Source organism: Phyllobates terribilis, unplaced genomic scaffold, assembly GCF_046119375.1.
Source record: "Phyllobates terribilis strain yellow unplaced genomic scaffold, ASM4611937v1 Scaffold_5__5_contigs__length_657084704, whole genome shotgun sequence".
In the NCBI taxonomy this organism is placed as follows: Eukaryota; Metazoa; Chordata; class Amphibia; order Anura; family Dendrobatidae; genus Phyllobates; species Phyllobates terribilis.
This window is the reverse complement of record NW_027362765.1, coordinates 73037599-73060956: the sequence shown is the minus strand read 5'-3', so window position 1 is coordinate 73060956 and position 23358 is coordinate 73037599. Positions and strand designations below refer to the sequence as shown.

Sequence of the window (23358 nt, the reverse complement as noted above, 5' to 3'; positions counted from 1 at the left end):
CTGTTATCGGTTTCACATGGTCACTACGTCCAGTCATGGCCCCATCCTGCCACCGGTATGACACAAAATTCAATTATAGTCACATTGTTATGCCTGTGTAGATCACTCCGGAATAATTGGTTAAACACTAAAAACCACAACTGACCCTGCAGACTCTTGGACAGATTAGGTATTCAGACACCGCAATACTTAGTGGTAAATGCGGGTACAGAAATAGCACTAATCACAAACTAGGAGATGACAACTTGGACCTAGAACTGCCTAAACAGTTGTCGAGTTGCTTCACGTTCCTCCTAAAGAACCAGAGGGCAAAGCAGAGTGTGAATTACCTTCAAGAGGAGAAATGTACTGCACAAAGAACAGTTCCCAGAGTGAATAAGGTAAATAATGAAATACCAAACAAAGAATAACACAAATACTCTGCCTAGCTCCTAACAACAAACAGAAGATAGGTGCAACACTCTGCATCCGGTGTTCAAGAGCCATGTAGCTCGAAACACGTATGGACTGATTCCTTTAATACACACCACCCCTCTTTATTGCTTTGTTGTCTGAGATGCCCAATTTTTCAGCAATTTTATTTTTGAAGGATTTCCAAATAAGATTTTGCGAATTTTTAATTACTCCGGTGTGTTGAGCTGGTTCCAACTCTAATTTCCTCAATTACCTTCAGCGCTGTGCAGCAGCGGCGATACCGTGCTCCTCCCGGATTGAAACAGCGTCTCAGGGATGAGCTGAATTTTTTCTATTATTTATTACAACACTCTGCTACACTCAGAAACCCTGCTAATCTCATTAGTATTCCTTGCATGCCTTCTGTCTCCTTCAACTGTGCCCTTTGGAATCCTTGGTCAGTATGTAACAAACTCTCCTACATCCATGACTTTTTCCTTTCAAATTCCCTTAACATTCTGGCTCTTACTGAAACCTGGATCCAGCAGCCGGACACCACCACCACTGCTGCTCTCTTGTATGGTGGCCCACAGTTTTCACATACCCCCAGACCTGAAAGCAGACAAGGTGGAGGCGTTGGTCTGCTCCTATCAGCCAAATGTACTTTTTAGGTTATCCCCCCAGTACCCTCACTTATCTTCCCTTCTTTTGAGGTCCACACTGTCAGACTCTACCGGCCCTTCTCCCTGCAAGTGGTCGTTGTGTATCGCCCTCCGAGCCCCTCTCGTCAGTTCTTGGGTCACTTTGCCACCTGGCTTCCTCACTTTGTATCCTGTGACATCCCAACCCTCATCATAGGGGACTTCAACATCCCCATCAGAAACCCACTCTCCCCATCTGCCTCCCAACTTTTATCTCTAACCTCCTACTTCGGCCTTTCACAGCTTACTAACTCTCCTACTCACAAAGATGGAAACACGCCGGACCTGATCTTCTCCCAACTCTGCTCAGTGCATGATTTTACTAGTAGACTGAAAAAAGATAATTAGCTCATATCACCTGATACTCACAGGAATCCCAGGCTCACGGATTAGTGTCCAGCATACACTTGCAAGGATATATAAAGAAGGTAAAATCCGGTGCCACATGCGATAAATCCTTTTATTCCAAAAATATAAAAATCACAACATGTCCCTAGGAGGGGAACAACTGGACGCGTTTCGAGGACACAGCCCCTTAATCGTCAGTATACAAATGAATTAAAAAACAAAACATTTATAATAAAAACTGTGACCACCCCTAAACATGTGTGATATATTAGTATACAAATTAGGATATTAACTCCTACTTAGATAAGATTTGCGTGCAACGAATTCTCATAGAATATTCAGATATAAACTAAGGGGAAAAAAAAAAAACACACAAAATTTTTTTTTTTTTTTATAAATGTAATAGATTTGCCATATAAATGCACAGAAACAGAACATGCATATAATATTGTAAGTGCAAGCATATATGCATAATTTAATAGAAAAACATTAAATCTGATCTATAATTCATACCTTGCGGTATCCGTGCATTTAATTTCAATATCCACAATTTTTCTTTGTTTGTTTGTTTTTTCCCTAAGTTTATATCTGAATATTCTATGTGAATTCGTTGCACGCAAATCTTGTCTAAGTTGGAGTTAATATCCTAATTTGTATACTAATCTATCACACATGTTTAGGGGTGGTCACAGTTTTTATTATAAATGTGTTGTTTTTTAATTTATTTGTATACTGACGATTAAGGGGCGGTGTCCTCGAAACGCGTCCAGTTGTTCCCCTCCTAGGGACATGTTGTGATTTTTATATTTTTGGAATAAAAGGATTTATCGCATGTGGCACCGGATTTTACCTTCTTTATACATGATTTTACTAACTTCCCTCTCCCGCTCTCCCGCTCTCTGACCACAACCTTCTGTCATTCTCTGTCAGTAACTGTCGCTCCGCTCAGGACACCCCGACTTACCACACTTGAAATATAGGTGCCATTAACACCCAGAAACTTATAAAGAAATTGCAGACATCATTGGCCCCGATCTCCTCCCTCTCATGTCCTGACTCTGCATTGAAACACTATAACAAAATAATGCTATGCGCCCTGGATGAAGCCGCACCTCCCACAAATAGAACAACTCAGCACAAACGGCGACAACCCTGGCACATGCTACAAACACGTTTTCTCCAGCGGTGCTCCAGGTGAGCTGAACGTCTGTGGAGAAAATCCAATCTGGCCGAAGATTTCATCCATTATAAGTTTATGCTTAAAACATGCAACTCCGCCCTTCACCTCTCCAAACAAACCTATTTCAATACCCTCATCACCTCACTTTCCAAAAATCCTAAACGCCTCTTTGACACTTTTCATTCCCTCCTACATCCACGAACGAAACTCCCGACTACCGACCTCAGCGCTGACGATCAGGCTAATTATATCAAAGAAAAAATTGACCATATCAGACAGGAAATTTTCTCCCAATCCCCTAATATCATGAAGGGTCCTCCATCTCCCATTACATCTAGCTCACTCTCTGTCTTTGAACCAGTCACGGAAGAAGAAGTAATCAGGCTTCTTGCGCCCTACTGTCACGCTGTCTCTGTATACTGGAGGTAGGGGGCCTAAGCTGACCCTAAGCTGGGGCCCTGACTAATCCCTCAACCTGGAGGTACTGTTAAAGGTACAGAGGTCCAGGCCGCCAGCGTAACCCCTACCTCCTGAAGATCCCTGCACCTCAGTAATCTAGTCCTGAGAAGGACCCCGATCACAACCAAAGGGAACAAGAAATAATATGCCCAAACACAGTATTTAGACGAACGAGACAGTACAAGGGAAAAACCAAAACCACCTTGCATACAAACAACTACTCAACTACAACAGAGGGAAAACCAACGGGAAAGGAGATAAATGATAAAGAGAGGAAAGGGAAAAAACACTTCCAAATACACTTATCTCAGCAACTCCAAACACCACGATCCGCTCTGTCAGTCTGAATGAAATGCTTTCACCGACACCTCCCAAACAGACCAGCAGGTATATGAAGGAGTCTCACTACAGAAGTATTGATTGCAGCTAGGCGAGGCTGGACCTCATCTAGCCCAGAGAGAGAGAGAGAATTAACTCCCTCACTGCCGAGAAACACAAAGCACCAACAAGTCAGCTGCGAGAAGTCAGGCTGTGTACTCGTGACGATCTTCGTGGCAACACACCCGTGACAGTACCCCCCCTTCTACGAGGGGCCTCCGGACCCTCAGGGCCAGGTTTATCCGGGTGAGTCGTGTGGAAGGCCCGAACTAATCGGTCTGCGCTGATATCCGACGCAGGAACCCACATCCTCTCCTCAGGACCATACCCCTTCCAATGAACCAGGTACTGAAGGGACCGGCGATTAAAGCGTGAATCAATGACCCTCGATACCTGGAACTCCAAGTTACCATTGACAACCACTGGAGGGGGAGGTAAAAGTGACGGTACCACCGGCGCCACATACCTCTTAAGCAATGATCTGTGAAACACGTTGTGAATTTTAAACGTAGGGGGGAGGTCAAGACGGAATGCCACCGGATTAATAATAGAACTGATTCTGTATGGCCCGATGAACCTGGGACCCAGTTTCCAGGAGGGAACCTTAAGTTTTATATTCCTCGTAGACAACCATACCCGATCGTTCACACTTAGGTCCGGACCAGACACTCTCCTCCTACGTTTGTATCGGTTCCCCATAGTATTCAGATTCTTCAGCACCCCTCTCCATACTGAAGCGAGAGATGAGGAAAATCGTTCCTCCTCAGGAACCCCCGAAGAGCCCCCCCCACTGAAAGTACAAAACTGGGGGTGAAAACCATATGCCCCAAAAAACGGGGACTTACCAGTGGACTCGCTCCGCCTATTATTAAGAGCAAACTCTGCCAGAGGTAAGAAAGAAGCCCAGTCCTCCTGGTTCTCTGACACAAAACACCGGAGATATGTCTCCAAGCTCTGGTTCATACGTTCCGTCTGACCATTGGTCTGAGGATGAAAAGCCGATGAGAATGACAACTGCATCCCCCGCCGTGCACAAAACGCCTTCCAGAACTTAGACACAAACTGAGACCCCCGATCAGACACCACCTCGGAGGGTACCCCGTGAAGCCTCACAATCTCCCCAATGAACACCTGCGCAAGAGTTTTAGCATTAGGGAGAGCCGGAAGAGCGATAAAATGTGCCATCTTGCTGAACCTGTCCACTACAACGAGTATGACCGTTTTACCCGAAGACGGAGGGAGGTCCGTAATAAAGTCCATAGACAGATGAGTCCAAGGACGCTCCGGGATCTTCAAAGGTAAGAGGGCCCCAGACGGACGGGTATGTGAGGTCTTAGAGCGCGCACAAACCCCACAGGACGCGACAAAAGTTACCACCTCCTTATGTAAATTAGGCCACCAAAACCGACGCGAGAGGAGATCCACAGTAGCTTTACTCCCCGGGTGTCCTGCAAAAACTGAGTTATGGTGTGCCTCGATCACCTTTTGTCGCAACTGATCTGGAACAAACAATCTCCCTGGAGGTCCAACAGGGGCGTCCCCCTGAGCCTCCAATACCTCCTCCTCCAGCTCAGAGCATACTGCCGAAACCACCACCCCCTCCTGAAGGATAGGAATCGGGTCGTCCGTATTCCCGGCCCCCGGGAAACTACGAGATAAGGCATCCGCCTTTACATTTTTTGACCCAGGACGATATGTAACGACAAAATTAAACCTGGTAAAAAACAATGACCACCTAGCTTGTCTGGGATTCAGACGTTTCGCGGACTCCAGATATAGCAGGTTCTTGTGATCGGTGATGACGGTGACCGGATGAACAGCCCCCTCCAGAAAATGGCGCCACTCCTCAAAAGCTAACTTAATGGCCAAGAGTTCCCTATTGCCGACATCGTAATTCCTCTCAGCGGACGACAATTTTTTAGAGAAAAAGGCGCACGGATGCCACTTACCAGGGGACGAACCCTGTGACAATACTGCTCCCACCCCTACCTCGGAAGCGTCTACCTCTACAATGAATGGCTGAGACGCATCAGGTTGAATGAGTATGGGCGCCGAGGCAAAACATTTTTTCAAAGAGGAGAATGCTTGACAAGCCTTGACAGACCACCTGGAAAAATCCGTCCCCTTTTTAGTCATGTCAGTGAGAGGCTTAACCATGGACGAGAAATTACGAATGAACTTCCGGTAATAATTAGCAAACCCCAGGAAACGTTGTAGTGCCTTAAGATTCTCTGGCCGATCCCACTCAAGAACTGCCCGCACTTTCCCAGGGTCCATACGAAAACCGGACGCTGAAACCAGGAAGCCTAAAAACTGGAGTTCCTGTACGGCGAACACACACTTTTCCCACTTGGCATACAGTTTATTATCCCGCAAGATCTGTAACACCTGCCTAACGTGCTCCTGATGAGACACCAGATCCGGCGAGTAAATTAGGATATCATCCAGATATATGACAACAAACTGTCCCACCAAGCGGCGAAAAATGTCATTAACAAAGTGTTGAAACACCGCCGGGGCATTAGTCAGACCGAATGGCATGACAAGGTTCTCATAATGCCCCTCCGGAGTGTTAAACGCCGTCTTCCACTCATCCCCCTCCTTCATCCTAATCAGATTGTACGCCCCCCTGAGATCCAACTTAGAAAACCATTTGGCGCCCACGATCTGATTAAAGAGATCGGGAATAAGTGGGAGCGGATACGGATCTCGGACCGTAATCCGATTAAGTTCACGGAAATCCAGGCAAGGGCGTAGGCCTCCATCTTTCTTCTTAACAAAGAAGAACCCCGCAGCCACCGGTGAAGATGAAGGTCTAATATGCCCCTTAGCCAGACTTTCTGAGATATAATCCTTCATGGCCTGCCTCTCAGGACCAGAAAGGTTATACAACCTAGCTTTAGGTAACTTGGCCTCAGGGAGCAGTTTTACAGAACAGTCATACACGCGATGAGGAGGTAGTTCCTGACACCCTTTCTCCGAGAATACATCCTCAAAGTCCGCCAGAAATGGAGGTAAGACCCAAGGAGTAACCGCACCAATGACCGTGTTCATGCAGTTTTTATTACAGAATTTACTCCATTGGCTTATCTCCCTGGTTTGCCAATTAATAACCGGGTTATGCTTAGCTAACCAAGGAAGGCCCAACACAATAGGAGTGGGAAGACCCTCCAACACATAGCAAGACAACAGTTCTTTATGTATTGCCCCCACTTGAAGTTTTACGTCATGCACAACTTGCAAAAAACTTCCCTGCCCGAGAGGCCTGGCATCGATCGAGAATATGGGGATGGGTTTAGCCAACTCACTCAACCGCATACCTTGAACCCGGGCAAACCGAGCATCAACCAGATTAGCCCCGGCCCCACTATCCAGAAGAACAGATAGCCTCTCAGTTCTCGTACCCACCACCACCTCCGCCGGTACGAGAAACTGAGACGAACCTAGGGACGAAATACCTACTCCCAGATTGCCGTCCACCACACAACCTGGGATCAACAGTTTTCCGACGACTCTTCACTCTGCAAGGGACGGGATGGACACCCCCCAATAAAATGTCCCTTTCTCCCGCAGAAGAAACACCTTCCTGCCTTATGGCGCACCACCGGTCCCCTCCCCCGAAATGATGTCCCTCCTAATTGCATAGGCTCCTCTGGACTGACCAGGGGAACCACCATATGAGGGGACCTTGTAGGAGGTGGAGTCATCACAGGGGGTAGAGTTATCCCGCACCTCTCCCGAAGCCGTCTGTCCACGCGAATAGCGAGGGCCATAGCGGCTTCCAGAGACACGGGAGAGTCATACTGTGCCAACACATCCTGTAATTTGTCGGATAAACCATGACAAAACTGGCTCCTAAGAGCCGGGTCATTCCACTGGGTGTCCGTGGCCCACCTACGGAACTCCGAACAGAATTCCTCTGCCGGACGATCTCCCTGCTGGATCCTACGTAACTTAGACTCAGCAAGGGAGATCCGATCTGGGTCATCATATACGAGTCCCAGGGCAGCGAAAAACCTATCCACTGACTGGAGAGCCGGGGAACCCGGGGGAAGAGAGAACGCCCAAGATTGTGGGTCCCCTTGTAGGAGCGAGATGACAATTCCCACCCTTTGTTCTTCACTCCCCGATGACCGAGGCCGCAGCCGAAAGTACAATTTACATGCCTCCCGGAAAACAAAAAACTTGTCCCGCCCCCCAGTGAACCTATCAGGGAGAGCTACTTTAGGTTCTGGTCCGGCTTGCTCCTGAGGATGCCAAACCTTGGACCTAACGTCCGCCAGCTCCATGGACAAACTCTGCAATTGCCGAGCTAGACCGGCTACTGGATCCATAGTAGCTGGAGAAAAACTAAGTGGGTCGGTGAAAATGTCACGCTGTCTCTGTATACTGGAGGTAGGGGGCCTAAGCTGACCCTAAGCTGGGGCCCTGACTAATCCCTCAACCTGGAGGTACTGTTAAAGGTACAGAGGTCCAGGCCGCCAGCGTAACCCCTACCTCCTGAAGATCCCTGCACCTCAGTAATCTAGTCCTGAGAAGGACCCCGATCACAACCAAAGGGAACAAGAAATAATATGCCCAAACACAGTATTTAGACGAACGAGACAGTACAAGGGAAAAACCAAAACCACCTTGCATACAAACAACTACTCAACTACAACAGAGGGAAAACCAACGGGAAAGGAGATAAATGATAAAGAGAGGAAAGGGAAAAAACACTTCCAAATACACTTATCTCAGCAACTCCAAACACCACGATCCGCTCTGTCAGTCTGAATGAAATGCTTTCACCGACACCTCCCAAACAGACCAGCAGGTATATGAAGGAGTCTCACTACAGAAGTATTGATTGCAGCTGGGCGAGGCTGGACCTCATCTAGCCCAGAGAGAGAGAGAGAATTAACTCCCTCACTGCCGAGAAACACAAAGCACCAACAAGTCAGCTGCGAGAAGTCAGGCTGTGTACTCGTGACGATCTTCGTGGCAACACACCCGTGACACCTACTACCTACACCAGTGACCCTATTCCCTCACATCTCCTTAGTCCCTTTCCCCAGCTGTTACCACTCATCTAACTAAAATATTTAATCTCTGTCTCTCATCCGGTATCTTTCCCTTCTCATTTAAACACTCCATCATACATCCATTACTTTCCGCTATGTCTCAGATAACTCTCTTCTTGACCCTCTACAATTCGGTTTCTGCTCTTTACACTTCACTGAAACTGCCCTCACTAAAGTCTCTAATGATCTAACAGCTAAATCTACAAAACACCAGCGATTGTATTTCCACCGTCTCTATCATGATGTCCTCCCTCTATCTGAATCTGAACCCGTCAAAAACTGAACTTCTTGTGTTTCCTCCCTCCACTAACCTTCCTATGCCTAATATTGCCATCTCCGTGTGTGGCTTCACCATTACTCCCCAGCAACAAGTCCGCAGTCTCGGGGTCATACTTGATTTAGATCTTTCCTTCTCTCCCCAGATCCAATCACTCGCCTGCTCATGTCATCTCCACCTCAAAAGCATTTCTAGAATTCGACCTTTTCTTACCTTTGACTCTGCAAAAACTCTTACTGTGGCTCTGATTCATTCTCGTCTGAACTACTGCAACTCTCTACTACGAGATTCCAATTCGTAATTGGTCTCCCTCTTTAGTAAACTCTCCCCTCTCCAATCTGTCCTGAATGCGGCAGCCAGGATCATATTCTTCGCCAACCGCTACACCGATGCCTCCACCCTGTGCCAGTCATTGCATTGGTTACCTATCCGCTATAGAGTTCAATAGAAACTCATCACCCTTACCCACAAAGTGCTCCATGCTTCAGCACCGCATTACATCTCCTCCCTCGTCTCAGTCTACCACCCTACCCGTGCCCTCCATTCTGCTAAAGACCAGAGATTAACATCCTCAATAATGCGAACTTCCCACTCCTGTCTCCAAAACTTCTCACGTGCTGCGCCAATTCTTTGGAACACACTACCCAGGACTCTTCGTTTAGTCCCCAATACCCACAGTTTTAAGCATACCCTAAAAACACATTTTTTAGACTGGGCTATCGCCTCACCTCACTTATCTAACTATCCCTTTTTTTTCCCATACAACACTTCTTCCAAATCAGGACCCTCGTATTATCTGTTCACACCCCCCCATGTACTTAATACACTTCTGTGTCTGTACTTGTTCACATACTGGTTGGTGACTGATTCAGTTAGCATTATGTGATTACCCTATTTATTACATTGATGGTTGACCGCACAATACAAGCAATTGCTACCATCCACCTTTCGTGTCTCCCCTATTTCCTCATAGACTGTAGGCTTGCGAGTTTGGCCCTCTCTCCTCCTGGTATGTGTTGATTTATGTGATTATTGTTTTTCTGTAATGTCTTTTATTGTCTGTACAAGTCCCCTCTAAAATGTAAAGTGCTGCGGAATATGTTGGCGCTATAGAAATAAAAATTATTATTATTATTATTGTTATTATTATTATTATTATTATTATTATTAAAGTGAAGTGAAGAAACAGCAAGGCGGAAACCCTTTGCTGGAAACTCACAGACTGGATCTAAGCATCAACAGACAGAAGATCTAAATGAATCAATCACCAGAAGATAATACATACAGGAGAGAGGATTAAATAGAAGCACCTGCAGTGTGATAGGAAAAGCTAGATAGAAATGGAAAACACCAGCTGTCAGAATGGAATGGAGGAAAGTCAAAAGGTAATCAGCACCCGGACAGCGTCAGGATCGGCTGAGATGCCAACAGAAGACCACTGGACTGCCAGATCGAACCCCGAGGCACATACAGAAATTTATCACATAATATCTCCAATCCAGCACCAAAACCACAGGATAAATCTAAATAAGTATGCTTCTTGGAATGTGATCGCAGCACTGAGGGGGTTAATAGTAATGAGGAATCTCCACATACCTCCACCTGCAGAGCCGCCACCACATATATGGCTGCTCTGTGCACACAGGACCTGTGATGAGGTCACAGGAGGGGAGGAGTCAGGGGTCACATGATCAGGGGCCTCAGTGTCTGCAGGACTCTGCTGTGCTGGTTGTCATGGTGCTGGATGAGGGGAAGTTTATGTGTAGGGTCAATCAGGAAAATACTCTTATATAGAAGATCTCCACTGAGAGGATCCGATATTGTAGGGACCTGAATGGGGAGAAGATGACGATGTAACATCATAAAGATCCCATGTAAGAAATCTCCGGAGCTGTTACCGGCTTCACATGATCACTACATCCAGTCATGGCCCCGTCCTGCCCCCGGTATAACACACAATCACATTATAGTCACATACAGGGATTTATCACAGGCTCAGCACTGAGGGAGTTAATAGTAATGGGGAATCTCCACATACCTCCACCTGCAGAGCCGCACACTGGATATATGGCTGTTCTGTGCGCACAGGACCTGTGATGATGTCACAGGAGGGGAGGAGTCAGGGGTCACATGATCAGGGGCCTCAGTGTCTGCAGGACTCTGCTGTGCTGGTTGTCATGGTGCTGGATGAGGGGAAGTTTATGTGTGTATGTAGCTGAGACGTGTGTGTATGATGTGTATGTAGCATAGCCGTGTGTGTACAGAGCTGTGTATGTAACAAGATTAGTTACACGTGGTCTATATTAGGTTCTGGCGCCTTATGTCAGTGGGCCGATATGGTCGTCTACTATCATATCCTGTGGCCACATACAGCACATCAGACACTTCTATTTCTCCCCTGCCTTTATCCCTTTCACTGTTGACACTCGGTGGCATGAGGTGAGATTTCAGTACACGGCAACCAGTTGGTTACCTCAGACTTCTGATAATCCTCTCCTGGTGGGTTCTATATTTATTTGTCAAACCAAACCATGTATCCTGCTTATTAATGGAAATATGGAAATTATGAAGCAGAACAGTCATGCGTTTCTGTGAATGATTCGGTGCGTACATCGGCCTACGGTATCGCAACACGCCATGTTACACACTCACACACATAACACTCCTGCCCTCCACAGAGGTCCATGACTGACAGGAAGGAGACGATGGTCGTCATTCAACTTTAAGGCTGTGTGCCCACGATGCGTTTTTTAAGCGTTTCCGCAGCGGCAATTCCGTTGCAGAAACGCTTGATAGAAGGTCTGCCATGTTCCCCAATGATAATCCGCATGTGCTGTGCACATGCTGTGGAAATTTCCACTGCGGATTATCATTGCGGAAAAAAAGGCAACACTACCAATTATTTTGCGGAAGCGCTGAGTTTTCGCCGCCATTGACTTGCATTAGAACGCATGGAATCTGCATCACTGCATCTGTACATGCGGAATCCATGCGTTTCAATGTGCAGATGGTACCCGGGTGTGGAGGAGAGGAGACTCTCCTCCGGACCCGGGTACCATAGTACCTGTAAAAAAAAGAATAAAATAAAAAATAAACATTATACTTACCTAATGATGGCCCCTGGTGTCTTTGTCTTGGCTTCAGGCAGATCGCAGTGGACTCAAGGACCTGCCATGACGTCATTTAGTCATGTGACGGGTCACGCGACCACTGACGTCGGCAGGTCCTTTAGTCTACCGCGAGCTGCCGGCAAGCCGAGACGCATTGGATAAGGACACCAGGGGCCATCAGAAGGTAAGTATAATATTTATTTTTTACCATTCTTTCGGTCACACTATATAAATCCATGCCATTTGCATGGATTTATATAGTGTGACCAAGTTGTCAAGCACTTTCCAAGTGATGCTAAAATCATGCGGAAATGCATGTGAAGAACGCTTCATTTCCGCTTGTCCCTGGCAGGAAAAACGCATGTACAATCCGCATGCGTTTTTTCTGCCAGGAAAAAATCGGGAGCATTTCCGCATCATGGGCACATAGCCTTAGACTGCTGTGGTAAAGTGAAAGCTGAGCTCTGACTGGTTTCTCCAGTAAAATGAAAACTGAGCGCTGATTGGTTGCTTGGGTAGAAGGAAAGATGAGATCTGAGGATTTTTTATCTCATTTTACTGTAATACATTTCTGATGTCTCCAATAAGTATTATCCTGTACAAACTACACAAGGAAAACATGGTCATGTTTTTTGTGGACTTGCTTTCCTTGTTTATCTCACACATGTCTGTGGGTATAGAGGTGTACAGATCTCCTGGATTGAGTTCCTTTGCTAAAGGACTGAGATGCTGGACTCTAAGCCAGACAGGCTAGCCAGCACTATTGTATGGATTTGTTATTTTATATATCAATTTGTGCCACGGTATTTAAGATTTCCTGTGATGTGGTTTATGAGGACTGAAATAAACCAGCCAGACTTTAGGTAGAAATGGATCCTGTGATACCTCATATCGCTCCCAAGTGAGTAGCATTGTTACATTTGGTGTTAGAAATGCGGGCAGCATTCCCAGGGAACACATGTGACTGCTACAAAAGCACTGCATGTCTTGGGTGAAGACAGCTATAAGCCAGAGAGCAACATCACACAGCATGGAGGACCTGATTAAACACCGGTGCAAGCCCAGAAACACCAACAACCACTACGGCAGCAGCAGCTGGCACAACAGGAGACTAGTAAGCTGCTGATGCAACAGCTTCAGTAGCAGTACCAGCAACAAATACAGCAGCCACACCAGCAACAGCAGAACCGACAACAGCAGCAGCAGATTGAATTACACACAGAAGCAGTTCATGGCATGGCGGCAGCTCCGACTCCAAGGTCAGCTTATAATTTTTCTATCTGGAAGGCGGTGAGGAGAGCCATGCAGAAAATTATCACGGGAGACGACAAGGAGAGGCTTTTTTAACCATTTTTGAAAGGGTTGCTGATAGGGAGAAACTCCCGCCAGAGCAGTGGGCAGAAGCCCTGGTGTCATATTTAACAGGGGAGCCACAAAAGTCCTACTATGATCTAGCCTTAGAGGATGCCAAAGAATATACGATATTGAAAAACGGAAATTTTGGCGCGCTTAGGGGTGATCATTTTTGTCAGGACACAATGGGGCCCACCACTGGGCATATCTCCGTGACAAACCGCTTCGCTCCCAAATGTTTGATCTCCTCCACCTCATCCAAAAGTGGTTTAAAAAGAGGCTTAAAAGGGGGTGGGGCATCCAAAGTCTAAAGGGGTGGTGGGGGGTCTCATCGGGGGATGTAATTTGCTGGAGATGGCACAGCCCATGTCATATAGCTTCCCATTGTCCCCTGACAACCGAGCTAATGGACTGTAGCATGGAACGCCTGTATTCATTCTACGCACATCCAGCTTGCAGTGTGGACTGTCCACCCGGTGAGGTGCCCCAAGCTTGTCCTGTAAAAGTGAATGGTCTGAAAATGAGTGGACTACTAGACTCAGGGAGTTTGGTAACCCTCGTGAGGGCCACACTCCCTCACCAATTGATCCCTGGGAAGAAGGTAGGTGTCCGCTGCACTCACAGGGATGCTAAATACTATCCAGTGACCAGAGTGGTCATTGAGACGGCCCGATATACTGAGTCTCATGAGGTTGGCGTGGACCAGGATTTATTGCACCCGATTATCATACGCTGGGACTTTGTGTTGTTTTGGGACTTGTGGGGGAGGGACGGAGACCTCAATTTCTCGGGAAAGAGACGGTTTGGCCCTAAAGAAGTCTCACCAACCCCAGAGCCTGAGGGGTTTGCCTCCGGTGTAATGGTGGGAAATCAGGAGGTAGTATCCCCAGAGGTCGACATTCCTGAGATAGGAGTGACCAGAGAAAATTTGGGGTCCGCCAACATAAAGTCCTAACTAAGCGTTCAAAAATGTAACTGTTGTAAACGGCAAAAACGGCATAACACAGGATTCGGGGGCCGACACCAGATTTCCTTATTTTATGATGAGTGGGGACTTATTGTACCGGGTTAATAAGGTCAGAGAGTCAATAATGGAGCAATTGTTGGTAACAGGACCCTATACAAGGAGGGTGTTGGATAGGGCCCATTCACATGTCTTGGGTGGCCACCTGGGTGTCGATAAAACCCAAGAACGAGTTAGGTGGAGGTTCTATTGGCCCAGATGTCACCAGAAAATCCTAAGGTATTGAAAATCCTGTCCCACCTGCCAGTTAACTACTCCAACAAGGCATGGCAAGGAAGGGATCCAGTTGAAAGTCCATGTTTGTTGGTTAAGCCAGAAGGAGACATTGAAGACGTCACAATAGCCGAAACGCTGTCGTAGGCCCAAACAACAATGCCGGAAATTGCTGCAGCAGAACCTAGACATGTTCTCAGATTTCCTGGGGTGTACGGTCAAAGAACATGAGGTTCTGACAGAACCCCATGTGCGGGTGAATTCGAAGCCCTACCGAATTCCAGAGGCCCACCGAGAACTGATTTCCAAGGAAGTGACCCGATGGAGAATGGAGATTCAGTAATGATTATCGGAAGCCTATCGCATATCCGATGCCGCTTGTCAATGAGCTGATGGAGTGACTTGGGCCAGCAAGGTACATAACCACCTTGGGTCTAACAAAGGGATTTTGGCAAATCCCCATGTCACAAGAAGCCAAGGACTGCTTTCTCTACCCCCGACAGTTGCTTCCAATATGTCCAGATGCTGCTTGGACTGCAGGGAGCTACAGCCACGTTCCAAAGGGCTAGATCCTCTCTCCACATAAGAATTACTCTCATCGGGGGATGTAATTTGCTGGAGATGTCACAGCCCATGTCATATAGCTTCCCATTGTCCCCTGACCACCGAGCAAATGGACTGTAACATGGAACGCCTGTATTCATTCTACGCACATCCAGCTTGCAGTGTGGACTGTCCACCTGGTGAGGTGCCCCAAGCTTGTCCTGTAAAAGTGAATGGTCTGAAAATGACTGGACTACTAGACTCAGAGAGTTTGGTAACCCTGAACAATATTGCAATCTTCAGTCCAGATTGGGGAAGTCATCTGGGAAAGGTCCAGGCTGTTTTTGATGCTCTCAGGAAGGTGGGGTTCCCTATAAATAAAGAAAAATGGGCCTGGGTGTGGTTCACTTTGTAAAATGAGACCTGTTTGTCTCCCACATCTGTGGGTATGGATGTGTGCAGATCTCCTGGATTGAGAGTCTTTGCTAATTAACTAAGAAGCTGGACTCTTAGCCAGGCGGGCTAACCAGCACTATTGTATGGACTTGTTACTTAATGTGTCACGTTGTGCCGGACAAAGGCTGTATTTAAGTTTTCCTGTGATGTGGGTTTTAGTTTGAGGACTGAAATAAACCAGCCGGACTTTAAATAGAAACGGTTCCTGTAATACCTCAGATTCCTCCCGATACCTCAGATCGCTCCCGCTCGATCTTACCAGAGAAACCTGCTTCTTTCTCCGGTAGGACTAAATGTATTCTCTTAATTCACTGCTAAAATGTGTGTTTAGTGAAGACAGATTTTTACATTACTGACTATATACAGGAGTATACTAATTTTTCCAACGTAATTTTTCCTTTTTTCTTCTAAAAGTCATAACTTTATTTGTTTTGTGGGTCAAGTTGCAGTTTTTAATTCATTACCAAAAAATGTACTAGAGAAAAGGAAAAAAAAAAATGTTGACAAAATATCGCAATTCTGCCATTGTTTTTTGGAGTTTTATTTTTATGATGTTCATTTATATGGTAAAAATGACCTAGCAACATTATTTTCTATTTCAGTAGCATTTCATCTATATGAAACTTGTATATATATATATATATATATATATATATATATATATATATATATATTTTTTTTTTATTTTAATGGTGAAAAAGTGAATTGCACATTTTATGAAAAATGGTTTGTGTTACCAGTTGCTGAGAACCATGTTTTATTGATACTAATTTGGAGTACTTACAATGTTTTCATTCTATTTTATTGCATTGATTTAGGGAAATATACATGTTTTTTTTTTACTTTTTGAGTTATTTAATTAGATATTTTGTTAGTTCAGACTTTTATAAACGCAGTGATTTCAACTATGCTTGTTTTTTTCCTTTTTATTAAACAAAAACAAAATTGGAGGAGATTAGAATTTTTTTTTTCCTAAACATGATTTTTTTTTTTTATCCCCCTTTAGGTGACTTGAACCTGTAATGATTTGTTTGTTTGCTCTATAAACTTGCAATATAATTGACGCTCTCCTAAGTAGCTCAGAAATTTGCTTTGCAATAACAAGATGGCAGCGATGGAGGTCTTCAGCAAGCCCTTGGCTGACATGGCAACCCAACCGCATCCCACGATTGCACTGAGGGATGTAATTTCCTTAATAGCAATCGGAGCTAGCACCAGGCATTCTTTTTAAAGGTAGATGCCAGCACTATAACACCTAGGACATGCTATTAAGCCCTTCAACAAAAAGGGATTAAAATAAAAATATAATGTCTACTTCCCTGTGTGATTTTTCTGATGTGCAACAAGATGTGCTTTCTCTATAAAACATTTCTCACATTCTAAACATGAATATGGCCTCTCCCCTGTGTGACTTCTGTGATGTCTAAGAAGATGTGTTTTCTGGTTAAAACATTTCCCACACTCTGAACATGAATATGGCTTCTCCCCTGTGTGAATTCTCTGATGTCTAGCAAGAGATGATTTCTCTTTGAAGCATTTCCAACATTCTAAACATAGAAAGGTTTTCTCCCCTGTGTGACTTCTCTGATGCGCAACAAGATTTGATTTCTTATTAAAACATTTCCCACACTCTGAACATGAAAATGGCTTCTCCCCTGTGTGAATTTTTTCATGTGTAACAAGATTTGATTTCTTATTAAAACATTTCCCACATTCTGAACATGAATATGGCTTCTCCGTTGTGTGAGCTCTCTGATGTTGAACAAATAGTCTGTAATTTGTATTTTGCTCAGCAATCTTTGATGAATCAGAAGACAAAACCTGCTGAAAAGTATCATACGACAGATTTTTGCTCCGAAGGGTTTGCGATATGCCTGAGATAATGGCATATTCTTCATATGCATCTGGTGTAATACCATGATGATCTGCTTTATAATCTGAGAATATCAGATGTCCCTCTGAGCTCATGGTACAGTCATCTGCAAAGAACAAAATTGTTTTTATTATTTTTCAACAATAGTGCCTTAAAATGATATTATTAATGATAATATACAACATACATTTTAGAACATTTCTATATAAACATTTATATACAAATCATAGTAATATTAAATCAAGTTTAACCCCTTCCTGATGGGTGTTTTTTTTTTATATTTGTGGCTTTCAATTCTTCCTCCCCTTCTTCAAAGAGCCATAACGTTTTTTTTTCTTCCATCAACATATCCCTTATGATGGTTTATTTTTTTCCAGTTATAATGAGACCATTCATTTCACAATTTTCTGAGATTAGTAACTTTTAATTATTTTTCAGTAAACCTGTAATTGAATGTAACATTTTAGTCATGTTTTTATTGCATGTTTTGAGGAAACACTAAAAAATAGCAATTTGGTGTTTCTTTTTTTAACTCTTTAACTCACACGGTATACTCTCATTTCTTTTTTTTTTTAAATCATACTTTTACCTGCACCAAATATGTATATTTTTTATTTTTGAATTATGTAAACTATTTTTTTTCTTTTCTTGGCTTCTCACTTTCACACCTTACCTTCCGCAAACAGCAATACAGAATATTTCTGACCTCTTAAAAAAAAAACAAAAAAAAACTGACCAGCACCTCCAAACAGAATAAACCAAATGTGAACAGGTGCAAGCTGTTAAGACTACATAATATGCAAACAAAAGAATACAGCAGCCCCTGTAAGTGCTAAAATGTATTATATGAAAACATTGAATATATGAAATTTGAACTGCATTACTGAATATACTTATAAAAATCAAGGTACTTAACCCATAAATTAGCCAATACATGAGAGCCCATCAGCTGCGACAAGGCGTAACTTTCTTTTATGGAATCTAATATTTATTAAATATGCCTCTCCCGGACTATAAGCCTACAAATATAAAGGGCAAGTAGGAGATCCAGTAGCGGCTGATGAGCTCTCAGCCTTGATTTTTTATATGTACAGTACAGACCAAAAGTTTGGACACACCTTCTCATTTAAAGATTTTTCTGTATTTTCATGATTATGAAAATTGTACATTCACACTGAAGGCATCAAAACTATGAATTAACACATGTGGAATTATATACTTAACAAAAAAGTGTGAAACAACTGAAAATATGTCTTATATTCTTGGTTCTTCAAAGTAGCTACCTTTTGCTTTGATGACTGCTTTGCACACTCTTGGCATTCTCTTGATGAGCTTCAAGAGGTAGTCACCGGAAACGGTTTTCACTTCACAGGTGTGCGCTGTCAGGTTTAATAAGTGGGATTTCTTGCCTTATAAATGGGGTTGGGACTAGAGATGAGCGGTGTTTGACTAGAACTGTTCGCCAATCTCAAATTCGAGCTGTTTTGGGCGGTGTTCGAGTTGTTCGACGAACCCGAACGATTTGCAAAAAATTCGGCTGTTCAAGGTTATGTTCGATAACTGTTCGTGCACCAAAAGCGTGTCCTGCATGTCTGGTGCTATTTAGAGCACCAATCATGCAGGGATTGTCTGCCACTCACTGTAATGCCACAGCCATGGTGGTTGTGGCATTACAGTGATTGCCCAAATCGATGGGAACAGTGCCAACAGTGAAACATGAAAAGCCGGCAATTCAGCAGCGGCGTACACCGGTACCCGACAATTTAGAACCGAAAGAATAGAGCTTCACACATAGATTAGATAGATATAAACATGTCAGCCACATATATACGAAGTACAGTGAAAGTGCTGCTTACTGTACTTGTCATTTAGCGTAAAGGATTTATCAAAAAAAATAATAGTGTTTTCATGCACCGTCTCTTTAAAAAAGCCGGCCGGCAATTCAGCATCTGTACCCGACAATTTAGAATAGAAGGAATAGAGAATCACACATAGATTAGATAGATAGAAATATGTCAGTCACATATATATGAAGTACAGTGACAGTGTTGCTTACTGTACTTGTCATTTAGTGTAAAGGATTTATTAAAAAAAATAATAGTGTTTTCATGCACCGTCTCTTTAAGAAAGCCGGCCGGCAATTCAGCAGCGGTACCCGACAATTTATAACAGACAGAATAGAGCTTCACACATAGATTAGATAGATAGAAACATGTCAGTCACATATATATGAAGTACAGTGATAGTGTTGGTTACTGTACTTGTCATTTAGTATTAAAATAAAGGATTTATTATTAAAAAAATTGGCGTGGGGTTCCCCTTAATTTTAGGCTCTAGCGGAGGTTAAGCAGACAGCTGGGGCAGATGTTTGAAGCCTGGGAAGGGGGTAATACCCACGGAGCTTCCCAGGCTACTAATATCAGCCCCCAGCTGAATACATAGCCTTTACTAGCTATTAAAATGGGGGACCCCCCCAAAAAAATGACGTGGGGTCCCCCCTAATTTAATAGCTAGCAAAGGCTAGGCAGACAGCTGGGGGCTGATATTAATAGCCCAGGAAGGGAGCCATGAATATTGGCCCCCTCCCAGGCTAGAAACACCAGCCGTCAGCCGCCCCAGAAATGGCGCATTCATAGGATGCGCCAATTCTGGCACTTAGCCTCGCTCTTCCACGCTGCCCTGGTGCGGTGGCAGGGGGTAATAGGGCTGGGGTTGATGTCAGCTTATAATGCCAGCTGACATCAAGCCCAGGTTAGTAATGGAGAGGCGTCTATAAGACACCCCCATTACTAACCCCATAATCAAAGTTAAAAAAAACACAAACACCCAGAATAAAGTCCTTTAATTGAAATAAAGACACAATTCTTTATTGTTCTAAATTAAACCATACTTACCATCACGCCCATTCCAGCTGAAGCCAACGATCTCCTGTAATAAAAATAAAATAATAAAGCAACCTCATCCTTACCTTTCCATGGTTCCCACGACAGCTTCAGCTCTGCTACATCGAGATGACAGGCTGGACCGCAGCAGAAAGCTGCCATCCAGCCTGTCATCCCGCAGACACTGAGAAGCGCAGGCATGCTTGCGCTCTGCAGTGTCTGGCTGTGACGGCATAAAGATGAGACGAGTTCATGTCCAATGAACTCGGCGCACCTCATGCACGTCACTGACAGCGTGGGAAAATTCTCACGCTGAAGCGCTGAGTGCAGGAGAATTCTCCCACGCTGTCAGTGAGGTGCATGAGGTGAGCTGAGTTCATTGGACATGAGCTCACCTCATGCACGTCACTGACAGCGTGGGAGAATTCTCCTGCACTCGGCACTTCAGCGTGAGAATTTTCCCACGCTGTCAGTGACGTGCATGAGGTGAGCCGAGTTCATTGGACATGACCTCGGCTCATCTGGATGCCGTCACAGCGAGACACTGAGGAGCGCAAGCATGCCTGCTCTTCTCAGTGTCTGCGGGATGACAGGCTGGATGGCAGCGTTCTGCTGCGGTCCAGCCTGTCATCTCGATGTAGCAGAGCTGAAGCTGTCGTGGGAACCATGGAAAGGTAAGGATGAGGTTGGTTTATTATTTTTCTTTTATTGCAGGAGATCGTTGGCTTCAGCTGGAATGGGCGTGATGGTAAGTATAGTTTAATTTAGAACAATAAAGAATTGTGTCTTTATTTCAATTAAAGGACTTTATTCTGGGTGTTGTGTTTTTTTTAAATACTTTACTAGAAATTCATGGCGGTCATGTCTAATATTGGCGTGACCCCATGAATTTTGGGCTTGGGGCCAGCTGATAATACCAAGCTGGCCCTAACCCCTTTATTACCCAGTGAGCCACCGCACCAGGGCCCTGGATGAGTTGGGTACAGCGCCAGAAGATGGCGCTTCTATGAACGCGCCATTTTCCGGGGTGGCTGCGGACTGCAATTTGCAGCGGGGGGGGGGCCCAGAAAGCTTGGGCCTCCCTGCGCTGCAGATTCCAGCCCCCAGCTGCCTAGTTGTACCTGGCTGGACACAAAAATAGGGCGAAGCCCCACGTGTTTTTTTTTTAATTATTTCATGAAATTCATGAAATAATTAAGAAAAAAAGGCCTTCCCTATATTGTTGTGTCCGGCCAGGTACAAATAGGCAGCTGGTGGTTGGGGGCAGCCCATTCCTGCCTGCTGTACCTGGCTGGACACAAATATAGTGCGAAGCCCCACTTCAATTTTTTTTAATTATTTCAGGAAATTCATGAAATAATTAAAAAAAAATTGACGAGGGGCTTCGCACTATATTTGTGTCCAGTCAGGTGCAGCAGGCAGGAACGGGCTGCCCCCAACCACCAGCTGCCTATTTGTACCTGGCCGGACACAACAATATAGGGAAGCCCTTTTTTTCTTAATTATTTCATGAAATAATTTAAAGAAAATTGACGTGGGGCTTCGCCCTGATTTTGTGTCCAGCCAGGTACAACTAGGCAGCTGGTGGCTGGAATCCGCAGCGCAGGGAGGCCCAAGCTTTCTGGGCCACCCCCGCTGCAAATTGCAGTCCGCAGCCACCCCGGAAAATGGCGCGTTCATAGAAGCGCCATCTTCTGGCGCTGTACCCAACTCATCCAGGGCCCTGATGCGGTGGCTCACTGGGTAATAAAGGGGTTAGGGCCAGCTTGGCATTATCAGCTGGCCCTAAGCCCAAAATTCATGGGGTCACGTCAATATTAGACATGACCACCATGAATTTCTAGTAAAGTATTTAAAAAAAACACAACACCCAGAAAAAAGTCCTATAATTGAAATAAACACACAATTCTTTATTGTTCTAAATTAAACCATACTTACCGTCACGCCCATTCCAGCTGAAGCCAACGATCTCCTGAAATAAAAGAAAAATAATAAAGCAACATCATCCTTACCTTTCCATGGTTCCCATGACAGCTTCAGCTCTGCTACATCGAGATGACAGGCTGGACCGCAGCAGAACGCTGCCATCCAGCCTGTCATCCCGCAGACACTGAGAAGCGCAGGCTTGCTTGCGCTCCACAGTGTCTCTCTGTGAGGGCATCCAGATGAGCCGAGTTAATGTCCAATGAACTCGGCTCACCTCATGCACGTCACTGACAGCGTGGGAAAATTCTCCTGCACTCAGCGCTTCAGCGTGGGAGAATTCTCACACTGAAGCGCTGAGTGCAGGAGAATTCTCCCACGCTGTCAGTGACGTGCAGGAGGTGAGCTGAGTTCATTGGACATGAGCTCACCTTATGCACGTCACTGACAGCGTGGGAAAATTCTCCTGCACTCAGCGCTTCAGCGTGAGAGAATTCTCACGCTGAAGCGCTGAGTGCAGGAGAATTCTCCCACGCTGTCAGTGACGTGCAGGAGGTTAGCTGAGTTCATTGGACATGAGCTCACCTTATGCACATCACTGACAGCGTGGGAGAATTCTCCTGCACTCAGCGCTTCAGCGTGAGAATTTTCCCACGCTGTCAGTGACGTGCATGAGGTGCGCCGAGTTCATTGGACATGAACTCGTCTCATCTTTATGCCGTCACAGCCAGACACTGCAGAGCGCAAGCATGCCTGCGCTTCTCAGTGTCTGCGGGATGACAGGCTGGATGGCAGCGTTCTGCTGCGGTCCAGCCTGTCATCTCGATGTAGCAGAGCTGAAGCTGTCGTGGGAACCATGGAAAGGTAAGGATGAGGCTGCTTTATTATTTTTCTTTTATTGCAGGAGATCGTTGGCTTCAGCTGGAATGGGCGTGATGGTAAGTATGGTTTAATTTAGAACAATAAAGGATTGTGTCTTTATTTCAATTAAAGGACTTTATTCTGGGTGTTTGTGTTTTCTTTTAACTTTGACTATGGGGTTAGTAATGGGGGTGTCTTATAGACGCCTCTCCATTACTAACCTGGGCTTGATGTCAGCTGGCATTATAAGCTGACATCAACCCCAGCCCTATTACCCCCTGCCACCGCTACAGGGCAGCGTGGAAGAGCGAGGCTAAGTGC

At 45.1% G+C, this 23358-nt stretch overlaps 2 protein-coding genes across 2 annotated transcripts in view; both read right to left on the bottom strand.

The window, feature by feature from the left end:
- The window catches only part of LOC141270752 (oocyte zinc finger protein XlCOF8.4-like), a 101526-nt gene that overhangs the window by 12687 nt on the left and 65481 nt on the right, over positions 1-23358 (bottom strand). The gene's annotated exons all lie outside the window — the stretch shown is intronic.
- LOC141270754 (gastrula zinc finger protein XlCGF66.1-like) overlaps positions 16270-23358 on the bottom strand; it is a 41484-nt gene continuing 34395 nt past the window's right edge. The window contains exon 7 of the mRNA XM_073680865.1: positions 16270-17477. Coding sequence (XP_073536966.1) covers positions 16810-17477 — 668 coding nt within the window. The 3' untranslated portion in view covers positions 16270-16809. The remainder of the gene's footprint in view (positions 17478-23358) is intronic.